Below are 21,504 nucleotides of genomic sequence, written 5' to 3' on the forward strand. Positions count from 1 at the left end.
TGCTTTAAAAAAATACAAGAAATGTAATTAAGTATTTTCATTATAACAAAAATACTCATATTGATGACCAGAAAAAAAAATTTAACTGCTCAAAACTAAGGTTGGGTACCATTTCACTTTTATTACCTCAGCTGTCATTTATCATTCCAAGTAATAGAGGTGAAAGGCATAACTTCTGGCAGCCACCGATAGGCTCATTCTATGAATAATGTGTTCTGTGCGAAGTAACCACACGAGGCCCATTAGTACTATACCTAATAATACAGTGAGCAGGTTCTCTATCTCTAGTTCTAGTACAACAAATGTAACACTGAATTCTAGTTAGTTACAAACATATCTTTATCCTTGTCACCATCCCTGCCCCGACCGGTATGCGGTCCTTGAGTAGAAAAGGCTCTTCCTCAATGAATGCTTGTTTACTACATGAAATCGGTCCAGTGAGTGTACATTATGACTTTCTCTCCTATATGGTGTTCTAGGTTGATCTCTGTTAATCCTTTCTTCTTTTCCTCTGCCAAGCCACAGCAAGGAAGAGAATTCTTAGTCCTTAAACCCTCCCAGGAGAAGTTCCTCAAATTTATTTCCCTTTTCTAACTGTCCTGGTCATTTTTGACAAAATCTCTACAATTTAATGAAGCTACTCCTCCAATAACATTAAGGACCCACAGTTTTTCTGGGTAAGTCTCAATAAAGACAAATAATTTTCCCAAAAGACAATGGGCTAATTTTTTATGCAGAGCTCTTTTTATATAAAGTTATCTTACAACTTAATACCTAAAAATAACCTAGTTATTTTTAATAAAATATTTTAAAAGAAAATTAAAAATAGACAAATAGAATGTTAATGTCAAATAAACATAAAAAGAGTTCAACCCTATCAATATTCAAAGAAATACAAATTAAAACAATATGAAACCATTTTTCACATATCAAACAATTTTTCTTAAAGATAATAACCAGTGCTGGCAAAGGTGAAGTGAAACAGACACTTCTACACAATGATAATGAGTATACACTGAAAGTCTTACTGGAGGGCAACATATTGAAAAAGTATTAAAATTGATCATTCCTTTTATTCCACTATTCCACTGCTAAGATTTCATAAAAAGGAAACAACCAAGCCTGCACAAATGTATCTGTACAAAGGTCCTCATGCTATATTATTTATAATAGTGAAAAACTGTAAATAACTTAAATGTTTAATATGGAGATTGGTTAAATAAATTTAGGTATATGCATAAGTGGAAAATTGTGAAGTTATTAAAAATCATGTTTGATTAAAAGTTATCATGGGGAAAATGTTCATGAATGACATGTTAGAGAAAAATTGCAAGTTATATACAAATGTAAATCTAAGAGAATCCAAGTCTTTCATATGTATGTGTATATGCATTACCTTTGTGTATATATGTAAACACATACATACACATATACTTATGTGTATATTCATTTGTGTAAACACATCACATATGTGTACGTATACATGTATACACACACACAGAGGGATCTTAAAACAAGGGAATTGTTTAAGAGTTTACGTAAGAATTGAACTTCCGTCTTCCCACCCTCACCCTAAACAGTCTAATCATTTCAATCTCAAACCTTAAGGCAAACATTGAATTTTCATTGTGTGGAAAAACTAAATAGTCTTCAAGACAGGTATCCCAGGCAAGGCAAAGGGTGCAGCTAAAAACAAGCTGATTGAGGCGGACGGGTGGCTCAGTTGGTTAGAGCGCGAGCTCTCGGCAACGGGGCTGCCAGTTCGATTCCCACATGGGCCAGCGAGCTGCACCCTCCACAACTAGAATGAAGTCAATGAGCTGCCGCTCAGCTCCCAGGTGGCCAGATGGCTAAGTTGCTTGGAGCGCGTGCTCTCAACCACAAGGTTGCCAGTTCAACTCCTCAACTCCCGCAAGGGATGGTGGGCTCTGCCCCCTGCAACTAAGATTGAACATGGCACCTTGAGCTGAGCAGCTGCTGAGCTCCCAGATGGCTCAATTGGTTGGAGCGTGTCCTCTCAACCACAAGGTTGCCGGTTTGACTCCCACAAGGGATGGTGGGCTGCGCACCCTGCAACTAGCAACAGCAACTGGACCTGGAGCTGAGTTGCGCCCTCCACAACTAAGACTGAAAGGACAACTTGGCTTGAAAAAAAGGCCTGGAAGTACACACTGTTCCCAATAAAGTCCTGTTCCCCTTCCCCAATAAAATCTTTAAAAAAAAAAAAAAAAATTTACAAAGTCATGGTTTTCCTCCCCAAAACCCATAACCCCCGTCTAATCACAAGAAAAAAAATTGAACAAATCCCAATTGAGGAACATTTCATAATGGGTATACCTGACTAGTATTGTCAAACTGTCAAAGTCACCAAAAGCAAGAAAAGTCTCAGAAACTCAGATAGCCAACAGCTTAAACAGACCTGATTAAATGTAATGTGGTATCCTGGATGGGATCCTTGACCCCCAAAAAAAAAGACTTTAGGTGAAAACTAAGGAAATTTTAATAAAGTATGGACTTTAAGTTAATGATAATGTATCAATACTAGTTCATTAATTGTGACACATGTAGTATACAATGTAAGATTTTAATAATGGGAGAAAGTAAGTACAGAGTACATGGGAACTCTATACCATCTTTGCAACTTTTCTAAAATTAAAAGCTTACTAAAATCTACATTTATACAAATTTATAAAGGCAAAACTTAAAAGAAATACACACTCATGTGTGTATAAATTTAACACTATGTAATAGAGTTCCAAGACACACTATTAAGTCAAAAGAGCAAGTTATAGAAAAATGCATATAGTATATTTAGGTTTTTAAAAATAAGCTATATAGTCTTTTCTGTGAGTGTGTATGTATGTGTATATGTAAATGCATAGAAAAAGGTCTGGAAGGACAAATACAAACGCCTAACAGGGTTTACTCCTGGGGAAGAAACAAAGGGAACTCCTGGTTTTTAATTTCATGTACTTCTAAATTATTTGAAATTTCTACAACAGAAAGGGATTTCTATTTACATATTACTTGTGTAATTAAGTTATTAGTCTAAATCTCCTTTCTGAAAGAAAAATTGATAATTATATTCAGACAAGTATTTTTAAAAAGATTTATAATCATTTAAAGTATATTAGAAGGAAAGATAAGAGAAAAAACACTTCAAAATATAACACTGAATTAATTTATAACCTAATATACACACATACATGAAAATAATCGTACTTTTTCCAAACTGCTCCCTTCATTAAAATTGTTCAAGTGCTTTTCTACCTCACTTTATATACATTATTTCAAGGTTATGTTATAGTTAACAAAGACAGGAACAAATGAAACAGAGAAAATATGATACATACATATTCTGCATATGTATACATACATAATTTGTTACATTTAACAGCTGTTAAGAAAAACATATAAAACCCATACTATATAGTATGACACATTAAATCACAAATCTTGATAATAGGTTCCCTAGATTTTATTTTTTAATAGAAGTGTCATAAAAATCCACACTGGCAGTTCTTAAGAAATGTTGGTAGAATTTCACTGCTAGCGCTTTCAGCCATACATTCTTGTAAGCACAAACCTCAAATAGGTTTCTTGCTATCACAGTTTCGCCTGCATTGGATTTGTGCCATAATTCACACTACAATAATGCAGTCCATGAAATCGGTTGGTCTGAGTAACAACACTGATCTGCCCGCCACAGCTGCCACCTCCCCCACAACCCCACAACCAGGAATAAGTATGGCTGGAAAGAGATCTGAGAACTAGCAGGAGAAAGAGAGAAATAATACAGAAGTGGGGAGGTAGAAGAGAAAGTACAATTACAAAAGTGGTATGACTACAAAGGGAAAGTAAAAGATGAAGGAGATAGGAAAAAGAAGAGAAAGGATTGCACATACAATGAATGGGAAAGAAGAGACTGATCACACCCCCTCCCTCTCCAACAAAGCTAAACAAGACAACCAAATCCAATGCCTTCTCAGCCCTTTATTCTTGGTCCTCACTGCAACAGACATTATTGACCTCTTCCTCAAAACGTCCCGGTAAGTTTCAGGAAAACTGCACTATCCTCCCTACTACTCAAAACCTCACGATCTTCCCATCCAAACTTGCACATTCACCTAAGATCCATCTTTGGCATGCTTCTCCCGTCTTTCTCTATACTTCAAAAAATGCACTCCTACAGTTTAAACTATAACCTTTAAGCAAAAGAATCCCCAAATTAATCTCCCAACCCAACCTCTGCCAAGCTCGACACTTTCATCTCCGTAAGAAATATTTAACACCAAAATTATCTTTCTCATATAAATAAGGTTTAAGCTCTCCTTCTAAATTCCCTATTTATTTTAATGGAACAACATCCTCACACATCTCAATTCAAAAACTTCTCAACATCTTTTATACTTCCTTCCTTTATAATGTTCTCCCCTAACATTAAATCACTTGCTCAGTTCAGTCTATGTTTCTGAAATATGTTCGTCTGTCTTCTTTTCCCTTTCCATAGCCACAACAACATTTCTCCTTTCCACCAATCCACTAAGCACACAGTGACCAATAAATGTTCCTTGAAAAGCATAGTTTATCACGTCACTCTCTTCTGCTTTAATCAAATGAACAAACCCTACCTAAAAAAAGAAAATTCCCACAGTATGTCATTCAAGAATCTTCACAGTCAAGACTCACCTATCTTTAATCGTTTCTTCCACTACACAACCACATGTGTATACACACAAGATTCCAGATCATCTGATTCATTATTACTCAAATGTCTTACTCCCACCATTTCTGCTAATATCATTTAGCTAGAATGCCTTCACCCATCCTAACCCTGCCTACCCAACTCCTACACACGCTCCAAGAGCCAGCTGAAATTCAACTTCATGCATTAAACATTCCTTGATCCCTACAACTAGAAATGATCGTGGCCTCCTCCTCCCTCTCTTATGATTTAAATTCTGATTCTTTGTGTAGCTACTCTATCTGCCCTACTGGATTATAAACTCTTTTGCAGTTACCATATTTTACTCATCTCTGTTATCTTTTATAGAACCTAGAATAGTGTTTTGCACATAACTGATGCTAGATATGAATGAAGTTTCCAGAAAAAAAGGTTAAAGTAAATAGAAACAAATTACTAGTGATAAACATCTGAAGGGTCAGCAGTCACAGAAGACGAAAAATAAAGAGCAAAACACAGAAAAAGTAAGAAACAAGACGAGCATCAATACAGAATGTCTCTTACATTGCAGTTAATTATCTCTCCAGTTACACTATAAATTTTCTAAAGACGAGAAATATAAACAGATTTCCTCTGTGCATTCCCCCCACAGGGCCAAGCACACAGCCAACACTAAATAAATGTTTGTTGAGCCCACATAAGAAATAAGAAACAAGCAGAGGACAAATTAGAGAAACCGTGATGTAATATATGGAAGAAAATGCTTTTAAAAGACTCTAGAAATAAACAGGATATAGTGAGGCGTGAGAACAGAAGAATACTAAGATAGTGTTGGAGTGGGGCACTTGCCAGAAAATTTCCACAGAATTGGTTTTTTTATAGGAGCAATTTAGAAATCTCAGCTAATCTCCTCATTTTAAAGCGGAAAGAGTTGGGGTTCAGAGCATTTAACAGACTTTCCCAGGGGAAGAGACTGAGAACTAGGACAACTAACAAGTTCCCCAGTTTAGCGTTAAAAGCTCATACCACGCTTGAGAAAAGAAAATCAATAAACATAATGAGAATTATTTGGACCACAAATGTTTTATGGTATTTGGCTAATAATAGTTCCTAACTTATAACCTGCACATATAAGCATTACCTCTAACTCTCCTGCACCACGTCTTCCCCAGTAGATGTAGTTCTATGACAGGGGAAGGAATAACATAGAAATGGGTTCCAAAAACTTTCACAGAAAAGAAACCCTTCTTTCCTAATTAAGGGATGGCTGAGATCTGACAAACACAAGGCAGATGGTATTTAAAACATCTGACTCCTCCCTCTAGAGTTGTTTGCCCATCCATATTGAGGGAAGCTGCTAAAAAGGTGAATGGTCCTTCTGGACACAACTGTAAAAATGGATACGTGTTAAGAACCCTGAGATCCAAAAGACTTGTGCAGATCTAGTCAACTAAGAACATAGGACTTGTGAATTACTGAACTGAGAGAGTTGTGGAGCTTCTGCTGCTTCTACTTATAACACTGGGGGCTTGTACTTACACTCCAGTTACTTACAAAATCAGGGGTTTATATTAACTGATCTCTGAAGACCCCTTTTCTAGTATTCCTTGATTCTGTTTCTATTTTTTATAAAGAGGAAAATATAGTATAATGACTCATACAGAAACAAACTTCCCATGTTTTGTACATAATGCAAAAAACTTTCTGCCTGAAGAGACTATGAGGAAGTTCAAATTGAACAATACTTACCTCTCAGGATTCAGGAACAGACAGGTTGCTTTAGCTAACATATTCAAGCCCCGCCCCCAAAGGAACAGAATGTTGACAATGGGACAGTTTAAGACAGCTGGATTAAGATACCCTAAATGTATTGTAATACAGTGGAAATTTCTGAGGCTCTGTAGTTAGACGTGTTTAAGTTAAAATTCCACTTTTGCCACTGAGTAACTGACACAAAACAAGTTACTCAACTGTGTTGTGCCTCAGTATTCTTATCTGTCAAAGATAACAGCACTTATCTTTTAGACTTTTTTTTTTCTTTTAGACTTTTTGTAAGGATTAAAGGCGATATACGCATTCTTTCCAACATTATGCTCAGCATATAATAGGCACTTGACAAATGTAGCTATTATTATTAAACACAAATAGAAGAATTTTATTAGGAAAGCATCTAGTAACGTACATTGAGTAACAAAATAGTATAGCGATAGTAGTCACAAGAACACAGAAAGAGTAACAGGAAAACAAAAAATAAATACGTATATACCCACATGAAAGCCAAGCCAGGCATAACATGAAAAAGTTACGGGCTCCCTCTCTTCCCAAAATGAAAAATTTCAAATCACGTTTTCCTCACTGACTTACCAGGAAAGATTTGCTTCCAAAACAGAAGTACAATTACTTCTCTTCTCAGTATATTGTAAAACCAAGACATTAATTAGACAGACATTATATTTGGTATGTAAGTTACAGAATTAAATCACTCTAGCGCTGAGTCTTATACAATAGCTGTCATACAAAATGGGACTCACATACAACCTGGGGCATTCTAGATCTCTAAATCAACGTTATACAATTATATAATTTAACTAAAATTATACTCTATAATGAAAATAGTAAATCGTAGTTCTTTCTGGTTAATGATATGTGGGAACCACTGCTCTTGTTTTATACTAATTATACTTTTTCAGACAACCAATTAAAGTTATAAATTTAAAATGTTATATATTTAGCTAATATCATCGAATAACTCTCCTATAGGTGCTTGATCTATTTCAGTTCAATTTAGAATATGCTCTAAATGAAATTCTACAAAACAAATGTACCTTTAAGGCCTAAGGCGCTACTATGAGTATAGGGAGGAACTGGTTCAGACTTCCAAAGCGAGGTTATAAAAATCCTTGCTGTTTCCACCCAGGTATCTGGGAGTCCTGAGCTGCCATGAAAGAAATCCAACTATCCTGATGAAGAGATCATATGGAGAGGCCCTAACACATGAACAGAGAGACGGGCTCAGCTCAGCATCTGGCCATCCCTGAACAAGGCAACAGGCATGTGGACCTACCAGACAAGACCAGCCACCAACTCAACACCCCCGAGCAACCCTGCGTGAAGCAGAGTCATCTAGCCAATCCTGCTGGAATTCCTGACCCATAAAATCATCAGATATAAATAAAATGGTTGTTGTTGTAAGCCACCATGTTTTAGGTGAGTTTGTAACACAGCAACAGATAATGTAGCCTTTACAAAGTCGTCTTATGATTAATTAATGAAGTTGGGGTAAGTTATGTAGTATGCACAAGACAGGCACTGACTTCAGAGAAATGTTACAACTTATCTTATAAAACACATTGACATTTTAAAATCTAAGCATAAATGGCTAGAATAAAAATACTTATTAACAACATATAATGTCAGGGCTATAAAGAGAATCAAAGATCTCGAAATTATTTCCTCCCTCAGCTTCTGTGATGTCGCACAACTGTTTTCCTACGTAGTTCCTATGAATGTTAACACTTCACATAATCTCTCTACCTAGAACTCGTTTATCTTTATTGAAATGCTTTCAGTTTCTCTCAAACATCCCCTCCTCCCTCCTGCATCCCTTTCTCCTTTTCTTCATATCTGCCTGCCCCTAGTATCACTAGTACTTTCCATTTGTCTTATGGTATTTAACTTACTGCACAAAATGTTATCATTACTTTTTCTAGTATTCCTGCTACAACCTTTAAGTTACTTGAAGGCAGGGACTGTATATTAAAGATTTTGTCATTTTTGTTAACACCTACCACAGCATCTAAGTATTAAAAATGTTTGTCAAGTTGAATAATTATACTCTGCTAATAGAGACTTCAGGTTTCAAAGACAAACACAATGCTTGAAGTACCACAAAGAAATCACTTCCTGAATATTACAAAGTATCTTACTATAATTCAATCTGTTTCTGATGAAAAATAACCTTGATAACCTTTCACTGTTATAAAATTATATACCCAATTATCAAGTATATGTAGAAAAATCAAAAGCTTTCTTATATACCAGTAATAATCTGCAAAAAAAAAACTCCCCAAAATAAAACAAAATACCAGAAGAAATTCCTAATCTGTAATACCAATAAATTTTATATAAATATAAAAGAATATAAGAATAGGTAAAGAGATACATGTAGCTTTTAAGTATAAAGATAATTCAGTAATGATTGCAATCTGTCCCTAATTTAATCAATAAATTTAATAATAATCCCCTATGGGATTGTGGAGAGTGAGATAACTACAAAATAATTCTCACATTAATCAAAAAGTAAGATACACATACAATTTTCAAAATGCACTGTAGAAAAAAAAAATGCACTGTAGACATAAATATGAAATCTAAAACTATAAAGCACCTAAAAGAAAACTTAAGAGAAAACCTGTGTGTGACCTTGGATTAGGCAAAGTTCTCTTAGTTAAGACACAAAAAGCACAAACCATGAAAAAAATTATAAAGTATACTTCATCAAAATCACATTTTGTACTATAAAAAAAGTGTGGATAATATTAAGAGAAAGAAAAGCAACAGAATGGGAGAATACATTTGCAAAATACATATCTCATAAAAAACTAGTACACAGAATGTGTAAAAAACTTTCAAGATTTAATAACAAGAACACATCCAATAACAAACAATTTGAACAGACATTTCACCCAAGAAACAGGGATGGAAAACAAACACATGAAAGGATGCTACACATAACTAGTTATTAGGGAACTGCAAATTAAAACCACAATAAAATACTACTACATACCTATTAGGATGGTGAAAATTTAGTAAACTGACAATATGAAGGGATGATGAGAATGAAAAACGATATAGCCACTTTAGAAAAGTTTGGCTGTTTGTTATGGAGTTAAACATAAACTTACCACACAACCCAGCAATTCCACTTGTAGGTATTTACTTACTAAAGAGAAATGAAAATATATATCCACCCCAAGATTTGTATGTGAATGTTTGTAGCAGGCTTACTCATAATCATCAAAAACTAGAAACAATCCAAATGGCCATCAAAAGGCAAATGAAGAAACAAATTGTGGTATCTCTATACAATGAACTAACTACCTCTCAGAAATAAAAAGGAATGAACTAATTAATGCAAGAACACTGATGAATCTCAAAAGCAATACGCTAAGTGAAAGAATTCAAAGACAAAAAAGCTAGGGAGTACGTATATGACTCAATTTATATAACATTCTGGAAAAGACAAAACTATTGGGACAGAAAACAGATCACCCCTGGGTGAGCACTGAATGGCAACAGGGAACTTTTTGAGGTGACAGAAAACAAACTCAGATTAAAAACATATCTTCTTCGTACAATGCAGTGGTAAGTTTATGTTTTTGTTTTTCCTGAGATTAAAGAGTACACAAAATGGCAATTCTGATAACTCAAAGTCAGTCAAATGTAATTCAATTAGCATTATCCACGAGGTTCATTTCCTTTCTATTAATAGTTCTCATACCATCAATACCTGCCTCTTTTGCTTACTTAACAATTTGCCCATTGTCTGTGAGCTGCTGATCAACTTCTCATCCCATTATCACCTTTCTGCTGTTCTCACTTCGAAATACCTGCCAAAATTTTCCTGAATAATAAGACATCTCTTCTGAGCAGGCAAAAAGTGCTCAAATGTACAGCAACTCATTCATTTTCCAAATATTTATCAAGTACCTAGCAGTTAAGGGCCTGACCTGAAACACAATGATTGTAGCTGCAGATTTCACAGAGCTTACAGTCTAGAGGAGACAACCAAACAAGTTATTAAAATGAAGTGAAGAAAAGCCAGAATACAAGAAGTGCAAAGTGATATGGGAAGAAACAGTAAGGGGACCTAACCTAGTCCAGAGAGTAGGAAAGGCCTCCCTTTCAAGGTGAATCCTAAAAGGTAAGGAGACATTAACTAGGGATGGAAGGATAATGGGTAGAGAAAGTTCCAGGCAGCAAGGAGTACTGGGGAGAATTTGAAGAGCTGAAAAAGAATAGGATCATACAGAGCCTTGGATGTCATTTTAAGGAATTTGGACATCATCGTATTAACAGAAAAGTAACATATCAAATATGCATTTAGATCTCTAGTTATCACTTGGGCTGTGGTATGAACAATGAATTGAAAGATGACAGATCTGAAGCAGGGAGCCCAATAAGGAGGCAGTTATTTGAACTAAGGCTGGTAGAAAGAACGGAACTAAAGTAGATACATATGCAAGATAGTGACTAGAAGTGACAAGACTTGGCTACAGGTTGGATGATGGTAAAGTATAGAATCGAGTTTTCAAGCTTGAGCCACTGGATATATATGATGGCACTGAGATAAGGAAGACAAATTTGGCTAAGGAAGACTAAGAGTTTTGAACATACTAATTTTACAGTTCTATCAGACATCTAATAGTGGTTATGTCAAGAGGCAGTTGAATATGTGGATCTAAAACTCTGCACTAAGCTAAGACTTTTGGGAGTGAGAACAAGAGACACCAGAAAATTAACAGAGCGATTAGCAAAGCCAGAGAGAAGAGTACTATATAAAAGGACCCAAACTTAAACCAAATGCTAAAATAAGGAGCAGCGGAGATAAAGAGAATGGCAGGAGAGGTTAGGAGGGAAAGGGCAAATGGAAGATAAATGGTTAAATTGTTAGAACAGAGGAAAATTAAGAGACCTCGCCTAATCTTGAGGTTTTTTATGGACCTTTTAAAGTCTGTGAATAGCTGGTTACAGAGAGAATCTGAGATTATTTGCTCCTCACAGAAAAAGCATGTGCCACTGTAAGGAGACTTTTAAAAGGGTCCTCTCCACACACGCATACTGAAGCACACAGACACTTACTGAAAAGAATCTATACATAGCACGTTTTTAAACCTTACCAACTGACTCACCACTAAATCTAACTTGCTTCTTATAACAGAATTCTAATATAAGATACTTGCCTGCATCTCAAACTCATATCCATCTTTTTAAACCAGTTCTCCTGCAGACCTACTCACATTTTTTCAATGATATGCTTATTTTCTCCATCTGAAACCACAGAATTATATATAAACCCTCCTTTATTGTTACATATGTATTTGATAATCATGATGCCTTATCACATACTCCCTCTCAAAACCTTTTCCTTTCTGTGTCTAGGAGTACCAACCATTGTAACACGAAAATCACTTCATTTTAGTTTCCCATTTCCCTGTCTCTAATTTTTCTCTCAGCCAATTCACCTTACACAATACTATCAAAAATACCAATTTGAATATTTTATTTTATTGCCCTACTAAAACAACTGTGCCTTGCTGTTTTTGCCTACAGAATAAGCCTAAACTCCTTTTCCTAGCAAATAAAAGACTAATTGTAGAAGTCTTTCAACTGCCATGCTGTTCTACCTCCCAACTTTGTACAAAATCACCAACGCAGCCAAATGGTTGGGTTCCCAGACACTGAACACACCACGCACACTCCGGTCTCTATGATCCTGCTCACACCGTCCCCTCTACCTAACAAGCCAGTCTCCAGCATCTCCATTTACCTAAGTCCTACTTTTCCATCAAAGTGCAGTTCATTTATTTGGCAAACTCTTTCACAATGAAAGGTACATTTCTGGAAGGGTGTTTAAAAACATTAACACAATTTGCACAGTAGCGTATAGCTAGAGCTCTGAAGTCAATCTATCTAAAGATCTGAAACCCAGATTTACTACTTATTTTATACCCTTGGGCAAGTTACTTAAATCTTCTGAGTTTCCACATAGCACATTTAAAAGACTAATGTCTAATGGAACTTTTAAAAAGTTGTGAAAATTAAATAAAACTACATATAAAGTGCTGAGTACAGGTCTATAAATGTTAACTAGTGTTGTTGCTGTTTGTCCTCAAAAAGCTTATATTCTAATCCAAGTACTCATTGCCCAGCTTGTCACCCATCTCAAAAAAGCTTGACAGAATTTATAATTCTGGTATTTTCATTATCCTCAAGAAGAAAACTGAAAGATGATGAATATTTATTCCCTTAAGATATAAAATTCATCAATGATTTAACCAGAAAATGAACCCAGGACATCTGCTTTCCAGAACATTGCTATACATGTTAAACCAGTGAAAATGTCTCTGGATTAAACAATATCTAAATAAAATGGATACCCTTTCTATAAAAAAGCTAAAAAGAATAGCTTCTTAAATTTGTAATGCAAAGAAATTAATTTTTTAATAGAAAAAGTATTGTTTTTTGTTTCTTCAAATCAATCACTGAGTGTAAGGCAAAGATCATAAAATGACTAAAACTATGCCTTCTTTGAAAGAATTGATATAACCTAGTTAAATGGGAATTCATATAGGTATATAGTTCATTTATATTAGTCAACAGAGGACATTACGGACTAGAGATCATAATTTTGAACTATATGTAGTATTTAACACACTATACTAATGTATACCCACTATATTTAAAAAAACTGGTAGGGGCTTTTTATTTTGGGCCCATGGTACCAACACTGTAATAATGACCAATTGTAACTGACCAACTACAATCAATCTTTAACTGTAAGCATTCTGCAAGTAGCTTTCCAAAACTCAAACGACTGTGCATTAAACTATCAAACTATGGTTTATTAAGAATTCAAGAAAAGTGTTTACCATAAGATTCTAGTCATACCAACGAATTCATAGTATATTTTTTGGTAACCAATATCAAAATAGATTGCTAAATTTTAATCTAGATATAAGAGTAGCAATTTATTTTTAATTCCCCGTCCCCAAAATGAATTCATTTTTTATTCAGAAAGAGTTTAGCATCTTTCTTTACCCCCAATGAAATAGGAGACTCAGACAAGGAACATAAATTAATACTAAAGCAATTAGTCAAAAGATGGTTGGGGAGTTGGATGCTCACAAAGCCATCACCCCACAGATTATTCACTAAATTCAAATAGGAAGCGAACTATTACAATGGTGACAATGGTCACCTCAACTAAGTGATGAAATTCAGCATCATTACTAATGGCACAATCAGTATTCCATGCCTCCTAATGGAATGTAATATGATGTACATCTATAAATTAATTTTCCCAAAACTACTTAATCTGAATTTAACCAAAGCTTTATACCAAACGTCTAGTTTATAAGAAATACAAAGAATCAAGCTAAGTATCACAATAAAACTATTGTCTAAAAATCATGAACATAGGAAAAACTACACTATAACAGGTTTGTTGAACTGGCATCTTCAAAAAGTCAATGTCATATGAAAAAACTGTGAGCAGGAGAGCTCTAGATTAAAATAAATAAATAGATGTAGTGTGTTTGGGTACAATACGGGAATTGGGGATAACTGGAAGAATTTGTATAGAGACAGGCTATGTGATTATTTTCTTAATTGTTTTAATGTTATTGTGGTTATGTGGTTACTTTGAGGAAATGAAGGCTGAAACACTTAAGACATCACGATGTCTACAACTTTCAAATGATTCAGTGCATACATATGATAAAATATTAACACCTATTGAATCAAAGAGGAAAATCTACACAGAATCACTATTATTCTTTCAACTTTTCTATATACTTAGAACTACAATAAAAAGTTATATTTTATTTCCTATGCTGATGTGGCTGAATGCACAATGACTTCACAAGTAATCTGCTTCACTTAGCTGTTACAAGGTTTTTTTTGTTAGCTTACTTACTTTTCGATACTAAACAGATATTTGTATACCCATGTTCATAGCAGCATTATTCACAATAGCCAAAAGGCAGAAGAATCCAAGTATGAGATGAATGGATAAACAAAATGTGGCATATATATACAATGGAGTATCATTCAGCCTTAAAAAGGAAATTATGACACACACTGCAACATGGATGAACCTTGAAGACATTAGATCAAGTGAAATAAGCCTGTCACAAAAGTACAAATGCTTTATGATTCCACTCATGTAAGTAGTCAAATTCATAAAGACAAAAAGTAGAATGATGATTACCAGGGGTGGTGGGGGTAGAAAAGGGGGAGTTATTCTTTAATGGCTATGGGCTTCAGTTTGGGAAGATGGAAAAAGTTCTGGAGATGAATGTGGTGATTGCATAACAATGTACTTAATGCCACTAAACTATACAGCTGAAATAGTAAGTAAATTTTATGCATATTTTATCATAAATGTAAAACAAATTTTTTATAGAGAGTTAACCTAAAAAATATATAAGCACATCTATTCCAGAAGAGATATACCAAACTGTTAATGATAGTTTGGGAGTGGGGGAGAATTTCACTCTTTAAAGTACACACACGTGTTGTTGAAATTTTATAAGCATTATTAGGTCTGTAATGGGAAAAATTTCAATCCTCGTTATTTTGGCATAAAATAATATATGTTGGAAATATGCTTTAAAATACTAGAGCAAAGAATAAAAATAAGTGGAGGAGCAGAAATTAAACATGAATTGTAAAATGTTGATAATTGTTGAAGAAGGATGATGGGTAAACCCAAAATTCATTATATTGTTCTGGTTTCTTTTGTGTTACTTAAAACTTTTCATGATAAAAATATTTTCAATCTACCATTCAAGAAAAAAATATGTACAACATAAATTTAAACAAATTTATAAAAAAATATTAGTTTAGTTGGTAAAAATGTACTTTTATTATCAATTCTCCTTAATCACACACAAAAAGATTTTATATAAGCCATAATATTTCACGATTCTTTTACTCTAATACAAATTAAGGATCATTATTTTTTCAATATTCTATTTTAGGTAGTTCACCTATAATTTGAAAGTGTAATTCACTTGAAGATAGTGAAAAATTAATGACATTTACTATAATAACTTTAAATCTCTGAAATATAAATTTGTCTCAAAGTTAGTATGGATCATACCAATATATACCAGAATGTCCCAGACTCCAGGATATCAATGGGTAAACTGTATACCTATCCACGAATTCAGGAAAGCTAAATGTCTCCAATGTGTTAAACAGAAAAAAAGGGTTCGGAATTAATATCCCTTATGAATGCAAACAATACGCCAGGTTCATGTAATTATAATCACGCTGTGAAAAAGGTATCTTTATGTAACAGATGAATATGGGCTCAAAAAGATTGAGTGACTTTACCAATGTCAGACAAATAGGAACAAATCAAAATAAAACTAACATTAAAATCTCTTCTTGAAAAACATACCCAAACAATAAGGAGAAAAAGAAACAAATTCCTTCTTTGATAGAGGCAGGAAACACTGTAACTATAACCTGAAATACAATGTACTGTATAAAGACAGAAAGCTGATGGTGGAATGATAAGTGACTTAGCATAATGGAAGGTTAAAGTATAATGGAAGGTTCAAGTAAGTCCCTACAGAAAGCGATAATGACAAACAACCCTATTTACTCCAGAAAGGCTTAGAAACTGGAGGTGCTGGGACAGGCAAGAGGGGAGAACCAACCCTCTACCCCTCCTTCAACACATACACAAGCGCACGTGCACAGTCATAAGAGAATGAGAGGTACAGTCTCCAGCAAAACTGAAGCAGAGTGGCTCCAGGCTCAGAGGCATCCCACACAAAGGTGAAATGTTGGTATAAAAACAGGGAGACTAAGTGAAACTTTATAAACTGAAAGGTGGGACTTGTAGCTTGCTTCTCCTCTCCAGCAGGAGAACACTGCCATTTAAACTCATTACCTGTGCCAATTTCCTCCTCTTTCCATTATTCCACTTACAGACAGACTTTTCTGAAGAAAACGAAAGCCTTCTTATCCACCATCCAGAGAAAAGAAATAAAGGTAAAAACAAAAGGGTTCTTTAGTCACTAAGCCATGCTCATGCATGTCCAGTGAGCCTTCTACCCCTTTTGGAACTTTCTCTTGAATATGAAGGACCTGCTAAAGATCACACAGATCTGAAGAAAGCCTCCAAAAGAAAGAAACCAGAACAAACAGAAAAAAAAGTTATAGGAACCAAAACCAATGCAAGGAACAGAAGAACATGTCAAAGATGAGATAACAGAAGATGTTGCACCCATGAAAAACGGAACAAGATGCTATATATAACACAGGAACAATGAACAAGAGCTCATAAAACATTTTTTTTAAAAGACACCTGAAATTTTAAAATTCAGCGAAAGGGTTCAAATCTCCCAGATAGAACAAAAGACAACTTTCTGGAGATCAAATTTTGCAACCGCAATATTGGAAGCCAGGCAATAACAGAACACCTCCAAACATTTGAGGGAAAATGATTTCCAAGATAGAAATCTCTCAACAGCCAGTCAAGTAAGGGGGTAAAAATAAAATCCAAAAAAAATTCCCATTCACTCTTTCACAGTAATAGTAGAGGAAACCAATATGAAGGAAGAAACCAAAAGGAAGGTATGGGATCCAGAAAAAGAGACTCAATAAAAGTGAAAGAAACTTCCAGAATGTCAGCTAAGGGAAGTCCCAAGATGACAGCTTTGCAGCAGGCCTAAAAGGAAACAATCCAGACTAAAGCAGGAAGGACAGCTACAGAAGGGACAGATGACTACAGAACAAACGGAACTGGTAAGTTTATGTGACAGATCTGACCATGTGGAAAATTGTGCTGAAAACCATTTTATGGAGCTGCTGGAGGATACAGAAAGACTTTGCCAGACAAAACTAATCAAATGAAAAAACAAGGTATGGAAAATAAAAGATTACATATGAAAATGAAATCATAGTAAACTATCCCAGCAGTGACAAATATTTGGTTATAATGATGAACACTAAATAGGAATTTAACCTAAAATTGTGGAATAATATTAGAAAGATGGGGGAAAGTCTAGTTTGAACATCTTTGAACATGTATCCCTTTAAAATCACTAATAATTATATACCTCAAATTATTCATTTCTAAGAAAAGCCTCTGTTTTCATTAAATTCTGTAACTACACTTTCAAGGCAAAAATTCAGTGAAATGTTCTGGTTTTGTTTTGGGATACATCACAGGGTCAATTCTAAGGAGAAAAAAGTTAAATGCAAAGCAAAAACACTAACAAAAATTAGATCTATGAAAGTTGTATTGGTTACTAGTATCAGTTAAAGCATTTTGCTCTCTAATGAAATGTATGTTCTGTTGTTTGTTATAAAGTAACTCTAAATGTTGGATACCTTCAGTGCATGTCGCACTTTACCTTCCACACTTCAGTAATTTATTCAGTCCTACAAGAAAATGGGCTGTGAACTGTTCAGTACATTACCTCTGTAAGCACCAAAGTCTGGTCATTTTCTAGTTTCAAAAATCAAAAATGTTTTGCACATTTTCTTTTTATAAGAAATACATTTTACTTGATGACTCAGGCTATCACACAAGTCAGCTACAGCACTATGACTAGACGGCCTCAGAGGTTTTAGGTGTGTAAGGCATCAGCCCGTATACAAAGGACCTAGATGGGTATGCTTCTATAATTCTGCTGCTCATCACTCTTAACTTTCAAATCTACTTTTAATTTGTTATAGGGATTAAAAAAACAAATTATCATGCTTCTGACTCAACATTTATTCAATGACCTGCCAAGCCCTTTCATATACACTTCCATTTAATATAAATAATTTGTGTTACAATGGTAGCCAATGCAAAAATTTAGCAGTTCTTACTAAAGACTTTTTTAAAAAAACTTACTACAAATAAATAGAGGAGCTTAATTGCTTAATGGAGTTGGGAGGCTAGATCTTTTGGAATTCTTTTTTGTTTTTTGAAGGATCTTCCTTGCTTAGATGCCTTTATAGCTAACTTCTGATTCTAATTCAGATTGTTCAATCAATGAACTATGAAATAAGTGAGGGGGTCACTGAGCTGTCCCAGGCGCTATCCTCTGAACCACTCAACTGAGAACACTAAAAAGAGGGGTATGTATACGAAAAACAACTTGGTTATTATGCATTTACTAAGATTTTTACAAAAAGTTCCAAGAACTGTACTACAAATTAGGACTTTTATATTTGCAATTTATATCTATATTAAATCATCTATGTGATTTTGCTATTTTATTTTAATACCACTGTTGCTTAAGAATCTCCTTAATTGATTAAAACAGAACTTCAATTCAGTTAAACCTGAACTTTAGAAGGATTTGAGTACTTCCTAAATTAAGAGGGAAAGATTTTTACCCATTAAATTTACCATCAAGACACTGAAAAGCAATCCTTCTCTTTGATTTTTAGCTTTTTCTTAATGAAATAGAAACATTTTTGTCAAAAAATGAAAATCTTACAAATGTTAATACCTAGTCACTAAAAAAAAAAAACCTTAATAGGTCATGGAAAATCATCTTCCCCACATCTTAATGTAAAGCTTAATAATGCAAGTAGTAGCCTTCAAAAGGAGGATTCTAAATGTAATTTAAAAGACTAGAAAATTTTTTCTTTAACAGCCATTTCACTTTAAAGGCCATTTATGTGCTCCATATTTTACGTCAGAATTGTTAAAGAATATTTATTTTCAGCCATTCCAATACACTGACAATGTTATACCTATGTTCACTTCCTCATTCAAAGAATTAGAAAAGCAAATATACTGTTTACACATCACAAATAAGACTGATATCAAGCAGCAAATGCAGACTTCCAGGCATTATAACTTTTAAATGTTACCATTAAACGAAAATACTAACCACCTAAATTCCAGACTAACAGTAGTATAAATTTCATCCTCAAAACCACTTTCCCAGAAGCATCACTCTCCAAAGCTGAGAGATTTTTTACCTTGTGCCAAAGTACCTGATGGCTATACTTAGATGTCAAAGCTTTGCTACAGGCAAAACATCAATGAGTATGTAACTGTTGCTACATACTCACATAGGGTATTTTTGAAAACTGTGAAAATATATTCTAATTCAAATACACAGAGCATTTTTCATGATCTAAGCTACCATTAGTTCAGCAATGCTAAAACCACTTGAGATTTCATTTTTCCTTTAAAAACAAAAATACTTTGACAATACTGTGTATCAATGTATGTTTATAGTACAGATCATTATGTGCTTTAAGCTTTTGAGCTTTTGATCACACAGAGATCTACTTTTCAACCAGTCTCTATGTTGTACCACTGTCAGATCTTTGCGTATCAATAGCTAAATAGGTAGGACTATACGTACATTTTAAATACTTTCTGAAAATTATATGACTAGCTTACATTTTAAAACTGTCTAACCGTGTCTGAAAAGGACGCTTAAGAATTTGCCTTTTTCTGATGCTAAAACATTTTGCAGCTACTCGATCTGGCCAAAAAATGTCAACCCTTCCAGATTTTATCGTTTGCTGCAGGAAAAAAAGAAATATGGCTGAAAAATTCTTTCAGAAGGGTGGTATTTCAAACAGGACCACTCAACACACTTAAGACTACGGGGCGGAAGGAGGGAGGAGGGAGGGTACCTTATGAAATAGCACACTTCGGGCCTGCACACTACCTCATTTCCCTAATAGGGATGAAAAGCTCAGGCCTCTGGTAGCTTCCAGCTGACGCCAAGGCTCTCCACACCCCTTTTTTGACAGGGTTTTCTGGCGCTAGAGCTTGTCACAAATATGAATTCCATGATTAAGTCTAGAAGATCTACTAATCAAGCGTCTTTTACAAGACCAAACCCTCCCATCTCGCTCCGTAGCCAAAATAACCCAGACGGGTCCTCTAGACGGAATTCTACAAACCCTGCAGCGCATTGACTAGGAGGCAGAAACGATGTAGAAAATAAGAGTTTCGGCCATTCCCCTCGCTGCGACCGAAATTACGGGCTCCATTTCCTGTACCCACGGGGACTGCAAAAGCGCCCGCACAGAACCGGACGCTTCCCGCCCCCTCCAGCCTGGCGCACGCGGCCCCCGCGCGCCTCCTGCGCCAACCCCGCGGGCGCGAGCGGGTGGCGGGGGCCGGGGCGCCCTCCCTTCCCCCCTCCGGGCGCCGGCACTCACCTCGCGACAGCGGCTTCACCTCCCCGTTCTCCTCCCGGGCTGCCCCGCCGGCCTCGCCCACCCCGCCGAGGCCGTGCCTCCTCCTTTCCTTCTCTCGCTTCTCCTTGGGTCTGCGCGGCTTGGCGCTGGCCGAGGAGGCGGCGGCCGGCAGCAGGAGATGGTGAGGCTGGGCGTGCAGCAGCGTAGGAGGGACCAGCAGTTTGCGCTGCACGGACTGAGAGGAGGAAGCGGAGGCTGAGGAGGGGACGGCCGTGCTAGCGGAGAAAGAGAAACTGCTGCGAGCAGAAGGGGAGGGGGCAGCAGACAGAGCGGCGAAGCTCCAAGACGCGGGGCTGCCATAGCTCTGAGGCGAAGGTGCCGCGGGCGGCTGCAGCTGCCTGCTGTTCCCGCCGCTGCCCCCTTCTCCGTTGAGTCTCCGCGGCGCCTTCTTCTCCTCAGTCCGCACCTTCTTGGCAGACAGAGGACCCATTGGGTCCCGGGAGGCGGGCTGCACCTTGCCAAACGGTTCTTTCTCCGAGACGGCAGCGGCGGCGACAGCAGCGCAGTGCACTGAGCTCGGCGGTTCCGCCATTTTGCGCTCCTGTTGTATTTACTCTCCTCCGCTCCCGGGCGCGAGGCAGGGGCGGGCCCTCCGCGAGGGGCGGGGGTGGGGTGGAGCGTCCGGGCCACCGGCCGGGCCTTCCATTGGGCAAGCCACGTTGAGGGATCCCCCTAGACGCCAATCAAAGGTGCGAATGTCTCGTCGAAGAGGCGGGATCGCCAAGGGACCCGCTTTGGAGGTCACAGCTCCGCGGGGCGCGGCTAGTGGCCGGGAGAGCTGCAAGGGGCGGGTCTTCCAGTTGTCGCCACCGTGAACTCGAGTGGCCGGTGATTGTCCGGAAAGAACACCCTCT

The 21,504-nt window shown here is 36.4% G+C and overlaps 1 protein-coding gene across 2 annotated transcripts in view; it reads right to left on the reverse strand.

Moving 5' to 3' along the window:
- RSBN1L (round spermatid basic protein 1 like) overlaps positions 1-21,231 on the reverse strand; it is a 62,376-nt gene extending 41,145 nt beyond the window's left edge. For both annotated transcript variants that reach the window (XM_074340639.2, XM_019744549.3), the window contains exon 1: positions 20,612-21,231. In XM_074340639.2, coding sequence (XP_074196740.1) covers positions 20,612-21,182 — 571 coding nt within the window. In that variant the 5' untranslated portion in view covers positions 21,183-21,231. The remainder of the gene's footprint in view (positions 1-20,611) is intronic.
- Positions 21,232-21,504: the final 273 nt, after the last annotated feature.

The sequence above is a fragment of the Rhinolophus sinicus genome, chromosome 4, assembly GCF_057876585.1.
Source record: "Rhinolophus sinicus isolate RSI-liver-muscle chromosome 4, RSI-T2T, whole genome shotgun sequence".
Classification (NCBI taxonomy): domain Eukaryota; kingdom Metazoa; phylum Chordata; class Mammalia; order Chiroptera; family Rhinolophidae; genus Rhinolophus; species Rhinolophus sinicus.